The following is an 18,809-nucleotide window of genomic DNA, read 5'->3' as shown; positions in this document are numbered from 1 at the left end:
GGTGTTTATTAATATAACTCTGATAGTAAATATTGTGAATTTTAACCGTTTCAAGTCAGGATTTCTTTTTCAAATGGTTAAAATGTGCATTAAAAAGTTGGATGGAGACCCAGCTATTACTGTTAAGTGTCTGTTCTACCTAGAGTTGGTATTCCCATGCAGGACATTTATGTGTAAACAGAAGAGGCTGACGGACAGCAGTTTAACATCACGACTTTCATTAATTAATTAAATAAAACATTTTGAAGTGTGGTTAAGGTATTTAGCAGATGCTTTTGTCCAAAGCGTCATATGATATACAGTACATACATGCATACAATGACGTTATATATTTACAAAAAACAATGTAAAAGCCAATGTAATTCTAAATGTTAAGTTAAGTTGTTAATATTAAATAAATACATCAAAGTCATTTTCTTTTATGAGCAAGTAGGAATAGGTAACTTTTTTTTTTTTTTTTACATAGTATTTGTCATTATTTAACAGATTTAACTATTTTTCCTCTCTCTCGGTTTTCAGAACTTTTTGTGGAATCAACTCCCAGACGGGTTGCAAAGCGGAGAAGAGACAAGGGCTCAACGCACCTGTTTGGACCCTCTTAAAAAAAACAGTTTTTAATAAAACAAAGAAAATATATCATTGTTGTGTTTTTAATTGCCTAATACGGATAATTACAGCATTGTATTGTAATATGTACAAATAACAGGATATATACAGTATACTGAATTACAATATAAAATTTTAATTCTGTCCTGTGAAATTGAAGGAAATTCCTGGCAACTGAGTTGCAGTAAACATACAATAAACTGAAATAAATTACAGCATTTTACTGTAATAATGCTACTATAATCACAGTAGCACTGCTGTATACATACAGTACTTTATTGTAAGAGTAAACAGTAAAAATCCTGTATATTACTTGCTGTAAATTTACGGCAAGTAATATACATTAGTTGACATGAATTTCCTGTAAAATGACAATGAATTTATAACAGTGTACATGTACCGCCAGAAGGTTGTGTATTGTTGCTTTGAATGCTTGTATGGCTACTTGTGTGGAAATGCTGATTGTTGTTACTGAATTAATGTGCTGATGTTTTGCCGTTCAAAGTTGCTTCGCATGGTTTGTGTCCTATGCAGAGAATTCTTCTTTTGTTGTTATTGCTGTCTTCATGGATTTATGATGTCCTCGTTATGTACTTTTTATTATTTTGAAGGTTTCAAAAACAACTTGACAAAGAACTGCAAGTTGAAAATTAGCCAGCTGGCTAACACTGGCACATTTACGGAAATGTTGATCAATGCGTATTGTCTTTATAAATAGGGGAAACTCAAACTCAAAGACTTCAGACTTGACTCGGACTCCAGCTTAAAGACTGCAGACTTGATTTAGACTCCAGTGATAAGACTTCAGTCTTGACTCAAGACTCCAGAAGGAGCACTTGTGAACATCGAGAACTGCATCCAAAATGTAAAAAAACAGATTTAGGCTTGTGTATTTGCACTATATTTTACACCATCTCAATTGAAATCAATGGACCTGTAGCAAAATTACTAACCAGTTTCACATAAGACAAGTTTCTGTACACTTGATGCAATCAGGGCCGGATTAAAAATTCAGAGGCCTCTGGGTACAATGTCTAGTAGCCCAGTAACTTGGGTCGAACGCGTGTGTCAAAAGCTACTTTCAAGCACCTCACGCCTTACAAACTATACCACTGTAGATATTTAGTGTTGGGCGTCTTTTTGCCAAAAAGACAGGCACTTTACGCTCTGTTATCGGAAATGTAAAAACAAGAAGGACTTTTTTTCTTCCACTCGCTTGGGCCCCATAATGCCCATTGGATAATCCGGCCCTGAGTGCCCCCTATTGGCTGGTGCCCAATGGTACTCGCCCAATCCTGTCTATAGATAATCCGGCCCTGGATGCGATATCACAATATTTAATTTAAAGATAGTAAATAACAAATGCATAACAATTGCTGCAATATTTATTTGACATATTTACTAAATATAACTAAAATGTAAACATTTACTAAATGTCCTACTGTAAACTCAACCAATCAGAATCAAGCATTCAACAGACCCATGGTATAAAATATAGTTACCTCATTAGGTCGCGGATTGAACGTCCCTGGCACTCCATTTCTTGAACCGTCCCTTATGAGAACATCTGTCAAATAGGGATGCAAAAAAATAAAATAAAAAATTAGCCACTGAACATTTAAAACAAACGTGTATACATGCATTTACAGAAAAGTTGACAAGCAGAAAAGCAGCATGTGTGTCAAACAAAGATAAATACTGATTAAGCTTTGCATGTTTTTGCTGTGTGTGTGATTAGATTCATAATAAGAAACAGTTCCCACATTCGTCCACTTGCTCTTGAGAGTTAGTCGCACTGCTGCCTGATGTTTCAGCAGATTTACCTGTTGGAGAAACAGTGAAACATTTACTTAATATTTGCCTGGTAAATAACAAAGCAATTGCTTGAGAAAGCATTTAGTTGTTTTATTTAGCTAGAGTTAGCAGAATAAATATCTAAAAAGGAAGCATGTTCAGAGCCAGATGAGTTGGATTCTGTTTGACTATGTCAATGAGTCCTTATTAAAAATATCAAAATAAACTGTTCATAAGAGTGGTCAGATATTGGGATTACAGGTACCTTCTAGTAGAGCAGTTCTCAAACTTTTAAGGGTGGCGTAGCCCCTGAGGCATTTAACATCTTCCACGAACCCCCTCTTTTCCACTTAGACTGCATGTTACACCTTTTCCATTAAGGGACAATATTTGTAGAACTGGGCATCGAGTAGAGTTTGATACTTTTTAGGCATAGGCACTGACCGAATTGCCTCGATACCATCGAGTATCAAAAAATGTCTTGTTGTTCTGTACCAAATTTCGATTAGATGTCATGCATTTAAAACATTTTGCATGTTAGAAATACATGCTCGGTAAATGAACGCGCATTTTATACGCGAACCCCAGTTTGAGGACCACTGTAGTAGAGGAACTCCAGCATTCTTGTCTTTATCAGGTTTTGGTGGGTTTGTGTAAATGAAAGCTAAAAAGAATAACAGATAAAGTCATTTTTGGATATTCTTTGCACTCCAAATTGTTTGTAATGTAAAAGTTTTATTTTTACTTTTAATTATCTAAAATTTGATTGAAAACAAGTCCATATCTTATATTTGTCCAAGCTTAAAAATAAACAAAATTATTAATCCTTTACAACACAAAACCAAGAATGTGTGAATCATCATTAATCAGTCACTACTCACCAGTAATACCCCTATTATATAAGATGAGAGCCAATATAACATCAACTACCAGCATAACCACAACTCCAATCCCTACTCCAGTCATAAGTGCGATAGTCTCTGGCGAGAAGTCACTGTTTTTTCCATCTTATCAAATGCAAAAAGATTAAAACAAATAGAACTGATTAACAAAAAATTCCAATAGGCTATCAGGTGTTAGTTCCGTCTTTCTGTGTAACTGCTTTATTTACCCAATTTGGTGATAATTGGTTCTTTGATGCTCTTGTGGGTCACAAGACAATTATATTCATCTCTTTCCTCCTTCTTGATCTCCACACTCTTCCTCAGCTGATAGGATCCATCATGGTTTGGTCTGATTCCTGAGGATTCAATCTGATCTTCAGGCAGAGAAGTGCAATATTTCCTAAGGATCATTATCACGTCTTTGGGGTAGAAGCCGGTGGCCAGACAGGTCAGGTTCAGCTTGGTTTTGTCATTGGATTTCCTTGAAAACACATGAACCTTTGGAGGAGCTGAAAACACAGAAATCAGTTCATCAATCAGTTTAATCATCTGTGGATGATCAACAAATACAAACACATTTACTCACAGCCGTTTCTGAGCTCCTCGTCTCCATATTCTCTGAATTTGTTGAGCCAGTCCACACACTCTTTCTCCAGGTAGCCTTTGGTGTATTGGTTAAAGGTGGGTTTAATATCCCATTTTCTCTTGGTTGGTTGAGCTGCGTCAACTGGGGCGACCCATTGAGCCTCTTTATCATCAAAAGACAGAAAGTCCTCTCCATCATAGCTGTACTCAGAAACACCTTTGAGAAACGTCACTTCATCTCCCTGTTGCTCAACTTCACAACCTGTTCTCCACTGAAGAACATGAAGATCTGAAATGGACACAAATTGAAATGTTTGTAAGATGAAAACAATAATAAATTAGATATATATATATGCAGGTTAAACTTTTTGAATGTTTCTCACCTAATGTATTATGTCTCATGCGGTCCATCAGAATCTGGACATTGACATTAAACCACTGTTCTTTGCGCTTTCTGGACTGAGTGCCTTTTTCCCAGTAATCCTCCTGCATTCTCTCTTCCATCCAGGGCTGTTTGGGAATCATTCTCTTGTCTTTACTATTGTAATAGTCGATCTGTCTGTCGTCTAGCAGACCCATAGCAGTGAATTCATAGATGCCCGGCAGATTCACAGGTTTGGACAAACCAGTGTAAATGTAATACAGTGAGTGTCTCTCTACAATGAAGAGGAATGACATATGCATGAAATAACAGTTCACTGAAGTGTAAATGTTCTACATGTAGTACATTTCTTTAAGTAAAAGAAGTAAAAACATCAAACACTCCGGATAGTCTCAAAACAGTTTTAGCTAAAGAAAGACAAATAAAAATCTATTAAAGGAACACGGCAACATTTTGGGACTTTAGCTCCTTCACCGTATCCCCCAGAGTTAGATAAGTCCATACATACCCTTCTCATCTCCGTGCGTGCCGTAACTCTGTCTGATGCACCCACCGCTAGCCAAGCTTAGCACAAAGACTGGAGGTAAACGGCTCCACCAATAAGTGACAAAATAACGCCAATATTTTCCTATTTACATGTTGTGATTTGTATAGTCACAGTGTGTACAAATAACAAGGTCACATGAGACACAGCCATCTTCTAACTGTATACGTAACATACTGGGAACTATATTCTCAGAAGGCGAAGCACTGCTACTTGGTACTCCAGTCTTTGTGCTAAGCTAGGCTAGCGGTGGGTGCGTCAGACAGTATGTATGGACTTATCTAACTCTGGGGGGTACGGAGAATAAGCTAAAATCACAAAAAGTCGACGTGATCCTTTAACCCTCAGAGGTCGGAGATCACGCCGGCGTGATCTGCTCGCTTTTTTCCTTATGAGTTGAATTGAGACCCAAAATACTCTTTTGACTTTGATTTTACAAAACAAGTTTCATATATCAATCGATTCTGTTAAATGTGTATTATTTTTGTGTATACTCACAATAAAAACAAAGTGTTGTGCTTTTTGCCAAATAAAGAAAAATAAACGTGATGCGAGTTCTGCCTTCTATCTGCCAGTGTCGTCCATTCTGAAACGCGTCCGAAAATGAACAATAACTCAGCGAATACTCAGTCAAACAGGCAAACAGACATACAGGCATGAAGCTTGAATTCTCTTCTCTTAAATGAAGTAATTTATATAAAAAACAAATATTCTCATGTTGTGAAATCTGTATTAAAAGAGAGCGATTCCAGTCGACCTCATTAGAGCTAATTCAAATGTAATGTGACTCCGCCTACGGAGAGCGCGCACTATTCAAACGCAAATGAATGAGGCAATCCAAGCAAACCTGTGAACGCCCACATATCAGTTTATTCAGATCATTACTTTAACACCATCTCAGCAGCGCTGTGAGCAATAACAATAATGAAAAAAGTACCTCAGAAGTGCGGGTATATCGAGGAGCGAGCTGAGGAATACTGTAAGTTTATTTTTCTTCTCACGTGAATCGGGTTTCTGTTTTTGATGAATGAACGGCAGAGATGCGCTGTTTACCACAGCTCGCAAAAAGACAGTTTAAATTTAAATCGCGTGTGTGAATGAATGAGGATGTTTTAGCAAACTGTATTACTATGAGTAAAAATCGACTGAAATATGTTGAAATAAAATGTAGGCTATTTGTACGTATTTGTACGTAGCAATACGTATTAAACTGCAATTTTATATGCCCTAATATTTCATAAAAACAACGTTACAGTCAGGCGAAATATGAAAGACAACATTTTGTTGACTAGATTTGAGTACAGTTTTTACTGTAGAATATACTGCCACATAAGCTTTTGATGAAAAAAGTAGCCTACCTCAGAAGTGCGGGTATATCGAGGAGCGAGCTGAGGAATACTGTAAGTTTTTTTTTCTTCTCACGTGAATCGGGTTTCTGTTTTTGATGAATGAACGGCAGAGATGCGCGCTGTTTACCACAGCTCGCAAAAAGACAGTTTAAATTTAAATCGCGTGTGTGAATGAATGATGATGTTTTAGCAAACTGTATTACTATAGCCTACTGAGATGAGTAAAAATCGACTGAAATATGTTGAAATAAAATGTAGGCTATTTGTATAAGCAATACGTATTAAACTGCAAATTAACATTTATATGCCCTAATATTTCATAAAAACAACGTTACAGTCAGGCGAAATATGAAAGACAACATTTTGTTGAATAGATTTGAGTACAGTTTTTACTGTAGAATATACTGAATATATATATCAAATAAGCTTTTGTTTAGCAATTTTTATATATATATATAAAATAAAGTCATCAACTAAGATGTTAGCTGTTCCAATTTTGGCTATATTCAAACTAATGAATACATAGATAGGCCTAAAATGTAGGCCTATAATCTTTTTTTATTTTTTACAAAGAAAGAGTACACTTGAAATATTGTTGAAATTTTAATTATTGTTGTAATTGTAACCTTTTTAATAAAATAGCAAAACATATTTACAAGATAGATGTAAGCAAAATCTTAAATGGTCAATATAAGTCTTCTTCTAATTTTTTGTCCTTGCATTGTGGCTCAGTCAGTCAGAGTCACACCTGAATGAATGGCTAATTATGCAGAGTCATTATGCATAATGGGTGGGACATTTTGTCTTCAGTGTTTCCCCTACCATTATATAAGGGGGGCGCCCCGCCCTCCTAACGGCTCCCCCCGCCCCCCCTTGGAGGTCAAGTAAATTTGATTTGATTTTCTTTATAGCGCCAGATTACAATTTGTTATTTTATAAAAAAAAAAACTACATGGCCCTTAAGTAATATGTTATTTATCTTATTTACACGATGGCATGTCTTTTCTGTCTGTGTTTGCGCGTTTACAATTATCCCAATGAGTGCGCACGTGCGCACACTCACACACAAACAAACACTTGCGTCACATACAGTTGAGCACTAGCGGACAGAGAGCGCGCGGCGGGAAATATGTCGCTGAACTGAAGATGGCAACACTCGCTCTACTGCGAGTAGCAGCCGGAGTAGCTCTCCTGCTCCAAGTCTAACGCCCGTTTCACATATATTTCGTTTGCGGTGAGTATTTTTTCCCGTACACTGCACTCGGATGCAGTCCGTCGATGATCGATCCGTTCCAGTTGCGGTGCGTATACAGCAGTGCAGAGATCGTTTCCGCACCGAGTCTATTTCTGCTGTGCTGCAAACGCTGAATTAAAGTGACAGCGCATGTTTCGTGATCAAAATGAACACCGATTGACCTGAAAATGTAGTAATTTCACCATAAGTGCGATTAATTAAATAAAATGTAGTAATCTCACCATACATGTATTTAATTAATTACTACTTTTTTCACTTTAAGACTTAGTTAAAGCAAGGAAAACTACAATTTACCTCAACAAGGCGACATAATGAACAACACTCGTCTCATTCGTGGAGGTGGAAAACAAGTTCTTTGTGACATGCAAGATTTATTGTATTAAAATTTAAATACAAAAGATTTTAATATAAGTACATGGTTAAATATTTTACCACTTGCTTGAGCAATTTAATATTTAATTATATAGAAGTAATGCATTGAATAATACATTGTTTAAATTGTGTTTACGTGAACGCGCGTTCACAGCAGTGGTGCGTCTGACAGGATTATTCTCTCCAATAAATGCATCATAGAAATAAAAACTTCTCATAAAAAAGCCCTTTTAAAATTTGTTTGTCATATATATGTATTAACTAACATTAACGAACAATGAATGACCAATATATTTGTTAGTATTTATAAATCTTTTTTTAGTTGGTAGTTAAAAAATAAAACTATTTAAGCTCTGGTCCATTAATATTAACAAATACTTCTATAAATTTAACAAAGGTTTTTGCAAAAGTCAATTTTAAAAAGATTTAAATATGTTTATTTATTTTTTTAAAGAGATATCTTATGTTAACATTTTTTAACTTTTACAAACCATTACCCTCCCAGACAATTTATGTGACAGATAGATAGATAGATAGATAGATAGTGTCTGTGTCAATTTTCCCCAAACAAACCAACTAACCCCCCCCCCTCCCCCCCCTCCCCAAACCTGTAAACCTAGGGGAAACACTGGTATTCCAAGGTGTAAACCACTCCTCGTTCACGCCCACTCGCATAATGGCTTTCCAAGCAAAACCTGTTTTACATCAATTTAAATCAATGTATTGTTTTATCTGAACGATAAAGCAAGACTATTTTCACATAATTTTGAAGCCAGAACTCGAAGGAAGAACATCCATTTCTCAAAAGTCTTATTCATGCATATTTATTATGAGTTTTGAGGTCTTCTTTCAGCAAATTTCATTTTTATTTTTTTTTTATAACCACGCATAAGCATTATTCTCTTAAAAATAAAAAAATATACATGCATGGTGATCACATATTTTGGTAGCCCTGTTTGTGCTATATAGAGTGAATTTACACCTTTGCCATTAACATGTTTATAAATAACTGAAAAAAGCACAAATGTCAGAACACCTCCAGTGCCCAGAAAACACCTCAGACTCCAGAGGGTTAAAATACAATATAAAGCAGGCCTGTAATTCACTGAGGGACACATTGTTAAAAATCCCAAATTTGAAAGCAATCCAAAAGGGAACAAGATCAAACAAGATCCTGTTGGATAAACTAAAACTAAACCATTTTTTAGTTTATCTAGCCAGTATCCATTAATCTAGCAGGATCTTATCTTTAGGCTAAATTAAAGGCTCCTAAAAAGCAATCCTGATAATTAGCAAGCATGTTCTACATTGACAAAACTCAAATATTTTAGTTATAAATATGCACATACTCTTATATTTCATATACAACGTTAGCATAAGTTTGTAATCAAATTTCAGTTCTGTCATTACAAAGTCTGAGCAGGAAACGTAAACATTTTACTTTCACTTTCGTTCTCTGGAAAACTCAGCAAAAGTTAATAACTGACCTGCTTGAAGAGAAGCCAATGTCCCACAATAGATGAAAAACACAAAGCAGAGCTTAGATCTTGGCGAAACCCGAGGCCACAGGTGAAAATACATGTTTCATTTTTATGTTTACATCGTTCCTCCCTTGTCAACGTCTAAATGCCGAAACTGCCCAAGTCCTCCTTCCAGAAGCAGAATTAAGATTTAAATGTCTAGTACACATTCCTAACTAAAATTCCTAAACGAGGCAGTGCTACATCTCTGCTTTAATTTAATAAACACACGGACACACGCTTTTAGGTTTAACTCTGTGAACTCTCACTTGTTTACTGACGATTCTTCTTCTTTTCTTCTTCTTGCTTGTTTCTGGCGGATGACAGTCACAGTTTAGGCGCATTACCGCCACCTACTAGTTAGGAGTGTGGGTCAAGATGGCATCACCCATTAACATTATACTATTCCTTTATGTATTATTCTGTATTGTGTAAGAAATGTGACACTATCGTCATATGATTTCTTTTGTGAGATTGTTGTAAGCTCCAATTTCATCTTAATTTTCTTGAGGTTGTAAATTAACATATTTCTTTCATTACTAAATATAGGGCAGATCAATATAGGCTAACATGCTCTAAAGTTTCCTTTTGATTACAATTTTCACACTTTCCTGTCTCATGTTTCCCTATTGTCTTCAATGTACCATTAAGTGAGTATGCCCAAATCTAAGTCTTGATATTATTGTTTATTTCTCCTTTATTCCGCATGTGTGTGATGCGTGATGACGTGCAACACAGACGCGCAGCGCAAAAACACTACGAGGCCCAGAGAGAAGGAAATGAAAAGTGGAATAAAGTCGTTATTTTTGTTTGTTTTTGCGCACAAAAAGTATTCTCGTCGCTTGATATACATAAGATTGAGCCACTGGAGTCACTTGGACTATATTAACGATCTCTTTAATAACTTTTCTGGGCCAGCAAGTTTCGGACACAATAGCAGCCTATGGGGGATTCAGATATGGCTCAGATTTCATCAAAAATATCTTAATTTGTGTTCCGAAGATGAACGAAGGTCTTACGCGGTTGGAACAACATGAGGGTGAGTAATTACTGACAGAATTTTCATTTTTGGGTGAACTAACCCTTTAACTGAACATGTGTTCAAGACTGTTGCGACCGCTAGGGGTCAGCAGTGACAGGACAATTAAAGAGATTACGAGAGACATGCCAAGAAGAAATACTTTTTATTTTCAAAAGTTTAGCATGAGGAGCAGACAAGGACAAAATAACAAACAAAAACAATATTTTCCTCTACAATTCCTAAAACAAAAATAAAGAAAATTAAAAACAATTTAAACTTACCTACCTCCTTAAACCAAAAAAACAATGTGAAAAGATAGATATACAAAAATAAAATGGCGTCAAACCCATTACTCCCTTTAGATTACAAGAGTCTGCCGCAAACAAATAGAATCCAATATCGTAGATCAATCAGGTCAGTTAACAACAATTATCACAGGTCCAAAATCACAAACTCAAAATAATCGCTCACAGCACAAAAGCTATAATCACTGCGAATCCGTGATTTACAGTGAATTTAGAACTAAAACACAGATTCAAGGAGCTTATTGCTTTTATAAAACTGTTACTCCATAAATATATTCATTTTAATATTTATTTCATTCGTAAAATAAACACCAGCAACAAAAAATACAACGTTATAACACATTTATACTACAGGGCCGTTGAATACTTGAATCTGATTGGTTGACGAACGTTCTAAGGTGTGCAATTATTTTCAGGGAAACGACCAGCTAAAGTAGTTCCAGGCAGGTTTTGACCACATTACAGTTCTATATCACTTCGCGTAGTTAACGGCAATAACGGAAAATAGGATACAATTCATAACAAGAAAAAGCATTTAGCCGCATGCGCTTGATCTGGAATTTTCAATGTCTAGCTTCACAATCAATGGAAACATGCAGTTTAATTTGAATAAAGTATGTAGTCCTATCTATAATCAATAGAAAATTAAAATGAATAGGCTAAATAAATGGATAGTCCTGCAGCACAGATTATTATTGCAGATAATATAACAAATAAATAATTATTGATAGGCCTACTTGTTAAAAGGGCTTTGTGTTTCATTTATTTGGCTAGTCTGTCATCTGTCAATAATAGAAAAAAAAGTGAATTCGAATTAATTAAAAGGAATTGAATTAATAAATAAATAATAATAATATTGACGCACATGCTTTTCTGTCTCATTATTGCAACATCTCTCTCTCTCTAATAACTGCATTAATAACTGGGGACACACTTTAAGGCCGGTTATAAATGTAATTTGATACTTATGACTGATCATGCCCAAACGCGCGTTCAGTCTGTGTTCAAAGTCGGTGTTTAAAATCTGCTGCAGTCGATGAAAACAGTCAGAGAATGTGTCAGCTAGTCGTGTGTCCCCAGCATGAGTCTGCTATCAGTGGCTCAATGCGTAAGAAATTAGTCCTACATACAAGAGCGTTTTAATGACAAAAACTTTACAAACGTCTTGAAATACATAATCTGAACAATGAGGTGTGGTAACTGTAGTATAAGCGGAATAATTGACTTCAGGCCGTTGAATTATTAGAAAAATAATGCACACCCGAGGTGAACGGCCACTCCGCTTCGCGTCGTGACCGCATTACCACCTCGGGTGTGCATTATTTTCCTAATAATTCAACGGCCTGTCGTCAATTATTCCTTACTTATTCCTTGGCCAAGCAATGTAGTTTCAAAGAGGTTGCTAAGCAACACATGCAGCAACAAAGAGTCACAAACGGCAGTTGCGCAGTAACACTAATGTAACACGTCACAGGTGTGTGTTTGTTGAACCATTTACAACGGCCTTCAGAATCAAGGACTGGAACTATCTGTTTTATAATCTCAAATAATCACTCACAATCTCTCTGATATGACACATAAGACTAGACAAAACAACGACGATACAAAGTAACGGCAAAGAGGTCACGATCAACAATGGCACAATATTGGCCCTCTTTGAGTGTTTGGGCGGTCCTTATCTCTGGATCAGGCGTGGAGGAGATCTAATCACAGCCTACTAATTAACACAAGATACACACACCTGTAACACAGACAAGCACAAGCACAGAGACAATAATACACAGGACAGAATGAAATCAATGAGCAAATGACTCAGGCTCCTAACAAAGAATACATGAACTCAATGAACACATTGTGAACTTCTTCAGCCCATTGATATTAACATTGTTTTCTTTTCTTCTTCTTCTTCTTTTTTTTTTTTACAATTCTCTCTCCAAAATAAATAAATAAATAAATCACAGAAGACATGTTAATAAACAGCAAACTATGATCCATCATATTTATTAAAATATGCAAATACACAGGCCTGTGCCTCTACAGCTACTTAACTGTGTTGTTTTCCTATTGTTTCTGTGATAGGATCAAACAGTCAAACATCTACAGAGTTTATTCCTTTCAGTCTGATATAATCAGACAACTTCACAGGCAATCGTCGAGCCCAGGGGTGCCCAACCCTGCTCCTGCCGATCGACTGTCCTGCACAGTTTAACTCCAACCCTAATCAAGCACACCTGAAGCAACCAATTAACGTCTTCAGGATCACTTGAAAATGAAAGGCAGGTGTGTTTGATTAGGGTTGGACATGAACTGTGCAGGACAGTCGATCGGCAGGAGCAGGATTGGGCACCCCTGGGCTAGCCCTTTGGGGTCTGTCCCGTTTTGGTGTGTTTGGCGAATCTGCTTCAGATTACTTTAATGATGTCACTACTGCCTTTCTGAGGCTTGGAAGTGGTAGTTGCATAAACTGAGTTTCATTAAAAAGATCTTCATTTGTGTCACCATATTATAAAACTCATGGCTCCCAGCATGCATTGCGGCATGATGCATGTGTCACCGCTGTTGAGATTTATTTGCTGATTCTTGATGTCAGTATGTGTCTCAAGACTGTTTTTCACATAACATTAAAAAAGTTAAGTTGCGGCAGAAAAAACAGCCAGGCAAAAGCAATCAAAGTGGAAACTTCTTTCATGGCTCAGTTATCTGGGATTGGGATGGTGGAAGGAGCAGAAGATCAGAGATCATGAAGAGCTCTACTGGTGTCCTGGAGGGAACTGATTTACCTAATGTGTCAGAAACATTAGCGTTTTTAGCATCCAAGAGTCTAGACAGTGCAGAAAGAAATAGAAAACAGTGCAGCAAGCATTGAAGACAAAAAAATGGGCTCCTCTGTTCCTCTGTACCGCTCCACCATAATACTGATAGTGTCGATATTGACCAATATCACATCTATATCAGGGCTTGATCTGTTGCAGTGTTGACTGTGCTGTAACACTGGTGTGGGAGTCCTGAAACACAGACATAAACAGCTACATCATGACAATTGAAATCTATGGACCCTTCTGTGCACTTGATGCGATATCACACAATTTAATTTAAAGATAATAAATAACACATTCATAACAGTTTCTACAATATTGACTTTACATATTTATTACATTTAATTAAAATGTAAATATTTCCTAAATGTGTTAGAACACTGAACTCTGCAATCCAGGAACAGGATTGGTCACACTTAACTCGGAACGTCTGTCAACCAATCAGAATCAAGCATTCAGCAGACCCGTGATATAAAATAAAGTTACCTCATTAGTTCACATTTCAAGCGTCTTTTGGCACATCCTTAGATGTACTGTCACTGGTTATCTCCAATTTTGTGAGATCGCCTTTCAAATGGAGATGCAAGAAACAATAAAATTTGGACACTGAACATTTTAATGAAAATTAATATGTGTATTTATAGAAACTTTGAGAAGCAGAAAAGCAGCATGTGTGTCAAACAAAGCTGAATACTGATGAGGCTCTGCTCGTTCTTGCTGTGTGTGTGATGAGATTCATGATGAGACCAGTTTGGACTCCAGATATTTAGCGATGCTTTATTAAAATAGCAACCCCAAATCCAGGAAAGATGGGGCATTTTGTAAAATGCAATAAAATCAAGAATCTGTGATAGAGACCATCAATATCAAAATGTGATTATATTTACAAAAACACACTTAAGTTGGTCAGTGAAAACTTTGGAAATATTTTCTTTGTACTGTAGTCAGTTAAATAAAGGTGCAAGAGTATTAGCAAATCACAGATTCTTGATTTTATTGCATTTTACAAAACGTCTCATCTTTTCTGGATTTGGGGTTGTACGTGAATAAGAGGCATATTCACCAGATTCAGCCGGATCGCTGTTCTCACGTCCTGTTGTTGTCATAAGACCTGTAACACACATATTCAAGTTTAGCAATTCATCCCGCATCAGAGATTTTGAACTGTGACACTGACATAATTTGTTGCAAAGGATGGCATAAACAAAGATGATCAGATGATATAGTTTTTTAGCTCCATAAAGTAGAATAATTCACTAATCTTATCACTGACCAAAATAAATTGGATATTGAAACATTTTAACCAATATTATTGGTTAGTTTTTGCTATTAGTACTTTTGATCATTTATGAGATTAACCAGTCATTTTTCTTTATGATTACTAAATCTATTTCATTTGAAACAAAGTATGTGCTTTAGCAAAATACTGTTTAAAGACCACAATCTCACATAAAAAGACAAGAGTCAAACTGACCAAGTAATGGAAACACTGATCAGAATAATGGTGACCAAACATTTTCAATAAAACATCAACATCTAAATCTCTGTTAATTTTCAAAAAGAACTGTAGATGAATGACAGAAATAAAGTCTGTCTGGTTTGTAATAAGATATATTTAATGTCTTTTAACTTCAGTTGATTTAATCTTAGGCTGTGTCTGGAAGTCAGTTGTAGTTCTTGTGTCTCTCTTTTCTTCTGTAATTCTGCTTGTTATCATCTGGTGTCTTCAATGGTGGCAATAAAGAAATAGTGTTGATATCTGTCTTTTATTCAGAATTTTTTGTTAAATTTTACTTAATATTTTATGCAATTTGCAGTTACTCATTTTAAATGGTTTACTTTTAATGAATTAATTTGATCTCATTTCTTATTTGTTGAATTGAAGGCATGTTCTGAGTCAGATGAGTTGGTATCTGTTTGACTGTGTCATTGTGTCAAAGTCAAAATAAACTGTGCATAAGAGTGAACAGATTTTTGGATTAGAAGTACCTGTGCTTAGAAGATCTTTTTCAGGCTCTCGTTCGTTTCTGCTTCTGAGAACTAAACAGCATGACAGATAAATACATTTTTTTAGAATATTCTTTGCACTCTAAAATGATGAATGTAATATATAAAATATATAAAAACAAGTCCTGATTCTGATCTTATTTGTCCAAGCTTATTTGAGTCAAATAGTATGAAATGTCCATGAGAAGGACAAAAAATTGTAAAAATTAAGACATGACCATCAATCAATTAATTACTCAGTGCCAACAGGGTCACAATGAGCGGTTAAATTTGAGGATGTGTTGCATCCTCCATACTTTTGACTTTTCAGTGTCAAATCTCTAATTTTGGCCCATTTTACGAGTAGAAAATAAATTAAGTATTACTCCTTTACTACACAAAACCAAAAACAAGAATGTGTGGATCATCATTATCACTACTCACCAACAATCTTTTTCTTCTTTAAGATGCAACTAATTAAAGCAAAAACTGTCAGCATAAGCCCAGCACCAATCACAACTCCAGTGAAACTTATGGCTTTCTGTGGCTGGTGGTCAGAGTCACTGTATTTTCGATCTATACAAATGTAAAAAGTTAAAAAATAGAATTAATCAATTAAGGATATCACAAAAACAATGGAAGTTTTCAATTCTTTTTTGTTTCAATAGCCTATCAGGTGATACTTATGTCTCAATGTGTAACTGCTTTCATTACCCAAATGAAAAATAATTGGTTCTTTGATGCTTTTGTGAGACACAAAACAATCATATTCATCTCTTTCCTCCTCCTTGATCTCCACACTCTTCCTCAGCTGATAGGATCCATCATGGTTTGGTCTGATTCCTGTGGATTCAATCTGATCTTCAGGCAGAGATGTGCGATATTTCCTAATGGTCAACATCACGTCTTTGGGGTAGAAGCCGGTGGCCAGACAGGTCAGTTTCAGTTTGGTTGTGTCATTGGACTTTTTAGCAAAAACATGATCCTTCGGAGGAGCTGAAATTGTAATCAGTCAGGTCTCTCTCTATAACAGCTGCAGATATGGTATCAACAAATACAAACACATTTACTCACAAGTTTTTCTGAGCTCCTCGTCTCCATATTCTCTGAATTTGTTGAGCCACTCCACACACTCTTTCTCCAGGTAGTCTTTGGTGTTTTGGTTTAGGATCAGCATATTGTCCCATTTTCTCTTGGTTGGTTGAGCTGCGTCAACTGGAGCGACCCATTGAGACTCTTTATCATCAAACGACAGGAAGTCCTCTCCATCATAACTGAACTCATAAATGCCTCTGAGAAACTTCACTTCATCTCCATGCTGCTCAATTTCACAACCAGTTCTCCACTGAAGAACATGAAGATCTGAAATGGACAGAAAAAAAAAGTATGTTAGATGATAATAAATCAAATGATCATGTGTATAAGCAGGTTAAACGGTATGAATGTTTCTTACCTGATTCTTTGTGTCTCATGCGGTCCATCAGAGTCTGGACGCTTACATTAAACCACTGTTCTTTTCTCTTTCTCGTCTGAGTGCCTTGTTCCCAGTAATCCTCCTGCATTTTCTCTTTCAACCAGTGCTGTGTGGGAATCTTTCTCTTTTCTTCACTATTGTAATAGTCGATCTGTGTGTCGTCTAGCAGACCCATAGCAGTGAATTCATAGATGCCCGTCAGATTCACAGGTTTGGACAAACCAGTGTAAATGTAATACAGTGAGTGTCTCTCTACAATGAAATGCAATAACAATAAGGAAATTACAGTTCACTTCAGTTAGGGCTGGGCGCTAAAATGATAATGATAATTATAGCGATATAATTTCTTCTCGATTATATCAAGAGTTCAATAAATGTTCGATAATGTTTATGCGCCAAAAGCGGAACGAAACTCATTTGAACCGCAGTCTTGATATAATATCCCCCATTAGCACATGCAGAAACTAAGAAATTAATTTTCCAATAAAGATATTTATTTTGTTAAGGAAAAATGACAAATGTTTGAATGTTCTACCTCAGATTTGTGAAATGTTCACCCATTTGGCAAGTGTTTGTCATGATCTGTTCTGACAATAAAGAGTAGTTTAAAACCACAACGCTCAGTTTCTACAACTTTCACTTGAAAGCTTTCAGCAAAAATCTGCCTTTAAATTTGAAAGAAATAAAGATTTTATTACATTTATCGTGATAATTATCGATATCAACTGATATAAAACAATTATTGTGTTATATATTTTTGGCCATATCGCCCAGCCCTAACTTCAGTGTAAACGTGATAAAAGCTGTGTGTTCCTGAAAGAGAGAGCTGCTAAAACATCAACACACTCCCGATAGTCTCAAAACATTTCAGTTACATAAAGACACAAATAGACTAAATCTATTGCAATTATATATAAAGCAAGGCCTACAATTCTCTGAGGGACACATTAGACAAAATCCCAAATATTAAACAATCCTAATGGGATCAAACAAGATCCTGTTGGATAAACTAAAATTAAATATTTTTTTTTCAGGTTATTTTGTCAGCAGGATAATTCAGTAGGACCTTAATCTTTAGATAAATTAAAGGCTGCTAAAAAGTAATCCTGTTGAACCTATACATTTGCATGATGTTTTAAGTTGACAAAACTTGAATAATTTAGTCATAAATATGTATGTACATACTTTTATATTTCATATACAATGTTAGATTAAGTTTATACTCAAATTTCAGTTCTGTCGTTTCAGAGATCAGGAAGTCTGACAGGAAGCGTGCACGTGTTACTTTGACTTTGGTTATCTGAGTAAAAATTCATCATTTACCTGCTTGAAGTGAAGACAAAGTCTCAGCAAGAAGCAAAACACAAAGCACAGGGAAGATTTTCGAAACTCGTGATAATAATTGAAAAGCCATGTGTGCTTTTTACTGATGTCTACACTTTTCTTCCTCTTTACATACCGGTATTTCCTTCCTTTGTCAAAAGTTAAACAGAGAGAACAGAAAGATGACGTCATCCATATCTGGGCAATAAAATACTGACAAAACTGACGCCAGTAATTTACTGTTAATTGTACGGTTCTTTACTGTAATCTACAGTACGTTACTGTAAAAATACCATGCACTAAATTAAAACTCAAGTTATAACTCATTTCATTTGCAGAAACTGACTGCCTTAAATTGACCAACTGCCATTACATTTATAAACTAATATGTATAATGTGCTAATAATGTCAGCATATTGTTACTGTGGAATTATTTCATTCGTGTCCACAAAAAAATATTTTAAACAAAAGAGATTTTCACTGAATCAGCAAATACAAAATAATTGCCTTTTAAATAAAGCAACATGCAGTATATCATCAGTGTTTGAAGATCTTCTCCTGGACTGAAGCACAGGCTCTACTCTTCAACACAA

At 35.8% G+C, this 18,809-nt stretch overlaps 2 protein-coding genes across 4 annotated transcripts; both read right to left on the bottom strand.

Moving 5' to 3' along the window:
- Positions 1-590: 590 nt before the first annotated feature.
- On the bottom strand, positions 591-9,620 carry LOC308691377 (H-2 class I histocompatibility antigen, Q10 alpha chain-like). Its single transcript, XM_081366477.1, has 8 exons — positions 9,259-9,620; positions 4,253-4,525; positions 3,871-4,158; positions 3,512-3,793; positions 3,282-3,407; positions 2,370-2,429; positions 2,109-2,173; positions 591-1,458 (listed from the first exon to the last, which is right to left on the bottom strand). The coding sequence occupies exons 1-8, from the start codon at positions 9,350-9,352 to the stop codon at positions 1,411-1,413; spliced, it is 1,236 nt and encodes a 411-aa protein (XP_081222603.1). The 5' UTR covers positions 9,353-9,620; the 3' UTR covers positions 591-1,410.
- Positions 9,621-12,538: 2,918 nt separating this feature from the next.
- LOC308691360 (H-2 class I histocompatibility antigen, Q10 alpha chain-like) lies at positions 12,539-18,385 on the bottom strand. 3 transcript variants are annotated; one of them, XM_081366446.1, is made up of 9 exons: positions 18,217-18,385; positions 16,873-17,145; positions 16,494-16,781; positions 16,134-16,415; positions 15,864-15,995; positions 15,423-15,473; positions 14,497-14,544; positions 13,920-14,000; positions 12,539-13,622 (listed from the first exon to the last, which is right to left on the bottom strand). In XM_081366446.1, the coding sequence occupies exons 1-8, from the start codon at positions 18,305-18,307 to the stop codon at positions 13,936-13,938; spliced, it is 1,230 nt and encodes a 409-aa protein (XP_081222572.1). In that variant the 5' UTR covers positions 18,308-18,385; the 3' UTR covers positions 12,539-13,622; positions 13,920-13,935. The 3 variants fall into 3 exon arrangements, with proteins under 3 accessions (XP_081222572.1, XP_081222573.1, XP_081222574.1); XM_081366447.1 differs by having other exon boundaries at positions 16,873-17,055; positions 18,217-18,346; XM_081366448.1 differs by lacking the exons at positions 12,539-13,622; positions 13,920-14,000; positions 14,497-14,544 and adding an exon at positions 15,083-15,157.
- Positions 18,386-18,809: the final 424 nt, after the last annotated feature.

This window comes from Scardinius erythrophthalmus, assembly GCF_964197995.2.
Source record: "Scardinius erythrophthalmus genome assembly, chromosome: 1".
In the NCBI taxonomy this organism is placed as follows: Eukaryota; Metazoa; Chordata; class Actinopteri; order Cypriniformes; family Leuciscidae; genus Scardinius; species Scardinius erythrophthalmus.
Note: the sequence above shows the minus strand (reverse complement) of the source record. Positions and strands in the feature narration are given on the sequence as shown.

What these genes read in the sequence shown, in the direction of transcription:
- LOC308691377 (XM_081366477.1), bottom strand. Translation starts at nt 9,352, where the DNA reads ATGTATTTTCACCTGTGGCCTCGGGTTTCGCCAAGATCTAAGCTCTGC. An exon ending in CATGAGACATAATACATTAG is followed by an intron (nt 4,159 to 4,252) that starts GTGAGAAACATT and finishes TGTCCATTTCAG; the next exon opens with ATCTTCATGTTCTTCAGTGG. An exon ending in CGAGGAGCTCAGAAACGGCT is followed by an intron (nt 3,794 to 3,870) that starts GTGAGTAAATGT and finishes CTGTGTTTTCAG; the next exon opens with CTCCTCCAAAGGTTCATGTG.
- LOC308691360 (XM_081366446.1), bottom strand. Translation starts at nt 18,307, where the DNA reads ATGGCTTTTCAATTATTATCACGAGTTTCGAAAATCTTCCCTGTGCTT. An exon ending in AAAGAAGAAAAAGATTGTTG is followed by an intron (nt 15,474 to 15,863) that starts GTGAGTAGTGAT and finishes CATGCTGTTTAG; the next exon opens with TTCTCAGAAGCAGAAACGAA. An exon ending in CAGCGATCCGGCTGAATCTG is followed by an intron (nt 14,001 to 14,496) that starts GTGAATATGCCT and finishes TCCATTTGAAAG; the next exon opens with GCGATCTCACAAAATTGGAG.